This window comes from Zingiber officinale, chromosome 4A (assembly GCF_018446385.1).
Source record: "Zingiber officinale cultivar Zhangliang chromosome 4A, Zo_v1.1, whole genome shotgun sequence".
NCBI classification, from domain to species: Eukaryota; Viridiplantae; Streptophyta; class Magnoliopsida; order Zingiberales; family Zingiberaceae; genus Zingiber; species Zingiber officinale.
The window spans coordinates 27932932-27935130 of NC_055992.1; the positions used below are offsets into that span (position 1 = coordinate 27932932).

At 43.5% G+C, this 2199-nt stretch overlaps 1 protein-coding gene across 1 annotated transcript; it reads left to right on the top strand.

Annotated features, from left to right (window-relative positions):
- The first annotated feature begins 588 nt into the window (after positions 1-588).
- On the top strand, positions 589-1994 carry LOC121969751 (aquaporin PIP2-4). The gene is made up of 3 exons (XM_042519985.1): positions 589-992; positions 1148-1584; positions 1664-1994. Exons 1-3 carry the CDS (start codon positions 680-682, stop codon positions 1775-1777), a joined length of 864 nt encoding a protein of 287 aa, XP_042375919.1. The 5' UTR covers positions 589-679; the 3' UTR covers positions 1778-1994.
- The last annotated feature ends 205 nt before the right edge of the window (positions 1995-2199 follow it).

Here is a 2199-nt window from a genome sequence, read left to right on the forward strand (position 1 = left end):
TAACAAATTTCACAAATTCTAAATCAATATTAATTCTGATAATGGAGAAATAAATACTTGTGCTTTATTTAATTCATTTTACATGTTTAGCTTGGACTTACTGTTACGAAGTTGATGGTGATCTAATAATTAGGATTTAGTCGGTCGGGGTCGGCAATTTTTTAACATCAATCCATCCACGGCAAAATTATAAAAATAAACAGGTGCCTCGGGGCAATGATCCAATAATAGGGCGTCTTGTAAGTTTCCTTATCAAGAATCTAGTTTCAACGTCACAGATTAACAAATAAAATTTCCTAAATAGATAATTAATCTACAAATATTCATTGATGTTATTTGATAGTGGGTGGGAAATATTGATGGAGCGGAATCGATTATCTTTAAAATTAGTTAGTTTTTTTTCTTAATTTATCTGGATAGTTTTTTATTGGTCTAGATTAATTATCCTTAGATTAATTGGTAAGTTGAATATTTAATGTCAATTTAAAAAGTAAAATATAAATATAAATAATTTTTTTTTTTAAAAAAAAAGGTAAAACAAATGTGGATTAAGGTCCATATATACCTGCAAGTCTCCCTCTTCCAACCCACACCGCACTAGTGAGCTTACTTAATCCTTAGATTCCTTCCTGCTCTGCTCTCATCCAGATCGAGAGCTCGGCTTGTCAAACAATTAATCATGGCGAAGGACGTCGAAGGGACGGAGCAAGCGGAGTACAGCGCCAAGGACTACACCGACCCACCGCCGGCGCCGCTGATCGACGCGGAGGAGCTCACCAAGTGGTCGCTCTACCGCGCCGTCATCGCCGAGTTCATCGCCACCTTGCTCTTCCTCTACGTCACCGTCCTCACCGTCATCGGGTACAAACACCAGTCCGACACCCAGATCAACAACCCCGACGCGGAGTGTAACGGCGTCGGCGTGCTCGGCATCGCCTGGGCCTTCGGCGGCATGATCTTCATCCTGGTTTACTGCACCGCGGGCATCTCCGGTCATCCATCGATAACTATAACTTAATATATTACTCTGCTTCTATAATTAGAAAGAAAAAGAAAAAAAATAAAAAAGAAAAAAAGAAAGAAAGAAAGCTGCCCCAAAATTCGTCTGGATCTTGAATCTAAGGTTGTGATTAATTATACTTGGCAGGCGGGCATATAAATCCGGCGGTGACGTTGGGGCTGTTCCTGGCGCGTAAGGTTTCGCTGGTGCGGGCGCTGCTGTACATAATAGCGCAGTGCCTGGGGGCCATCTGCGGGGTGGGGCTGGTGAAGGGATTCCAGCGATCGTTCTACGTGCGCTACGGAGGCGGCGCCAACGAGCTCCAACCCGGGTACTCCAAGGGCACCGGCCTCGGCGCAGAGATCATCGGCACCTTCGTCCTCGTTTATACTGTCTTCTCGGCCACCGACCCCAAGCGCAGCGCCCGCGACTCCCACGTCCCGGTTTTGGCTCCGCTTCCGATTGGGTTCGCGGTGTTCATGGTACACCTGGCGACGATTCCGATCACCGGAACAGGCATTAACCCGGCCAGGAGTTTCGGAGCCGCAGTCATCTACAACAAGGACAAGGCTTGGGACGACCAGGTAATTAACGAAATGAATATAATATTGTTTCTTAATAAATAAAAATATGACGTGGAAATTAATATTTGGATGATGGCAGTGGATCTTCTGGGTGGGACCAGTCATCGGAGCTGCGATCGCAGCGGCCTATCACCAGTACATTTTGAGGGCGAGCGGTGCCAAGGCTTTGGGTTCTTTCCGCAGCAACGCTTGAAATCGATCGTCTATCTCAGTGTTGATCGAGTATGGAATTGTAGATAAGAAAATAATAAAAATATGGGGGGAAAACAAAGTCAAATGGTTTCGTTCTCATGACAATTCCGTTTCAGCTGCATCAGAGCAGACATTCTGAGTGTTGCAATTTGTGTGTGTACTCGATCGTTGTTGTATCCTCGTTTATTTAAGATGCATCAAGTGTTTCATTTTTCGTACGCTAGCTATGATATATCTGATTCATGCCATCTATTGATTTGGTAATTTTTTTTTTGTTAATGTCATTAGTGCATGCTCATGATAATAAGTGTTACCTTAATTATTTACCATGCAAGCTTCTTTCATTTGTCCCCTTTTTCACTTACAATGTCCCCTTTTTCATGTACAGCTATAACTTTTTCCCATAGCTCTTTGGTGGTCCTG

Bases quoted from the DNA above. Each gene is read 5' to 3' on its own strand.
- LOC121969751 (XM_042519985.1), top strand. From the start codon at position 680: ATGGCGAAGGACGTCGAAGGGACGGAGCAAGCGGAGTACAGCGCCAAG. The intron at 993-1,147 runs GTCATCCATCGA...TATACTTGGCAG, and splicing joins CTGCACCGCGGGCATCTCCG to GCGGGCATATAAATCCGGCG. The intron at 1,585-1,663 runs GTAATTAACGAA...GGATGATGGCAG, and splicing joins ACAAGGCTTGGGACGACCAG to TGGATCTTCTGGGTGGGACC.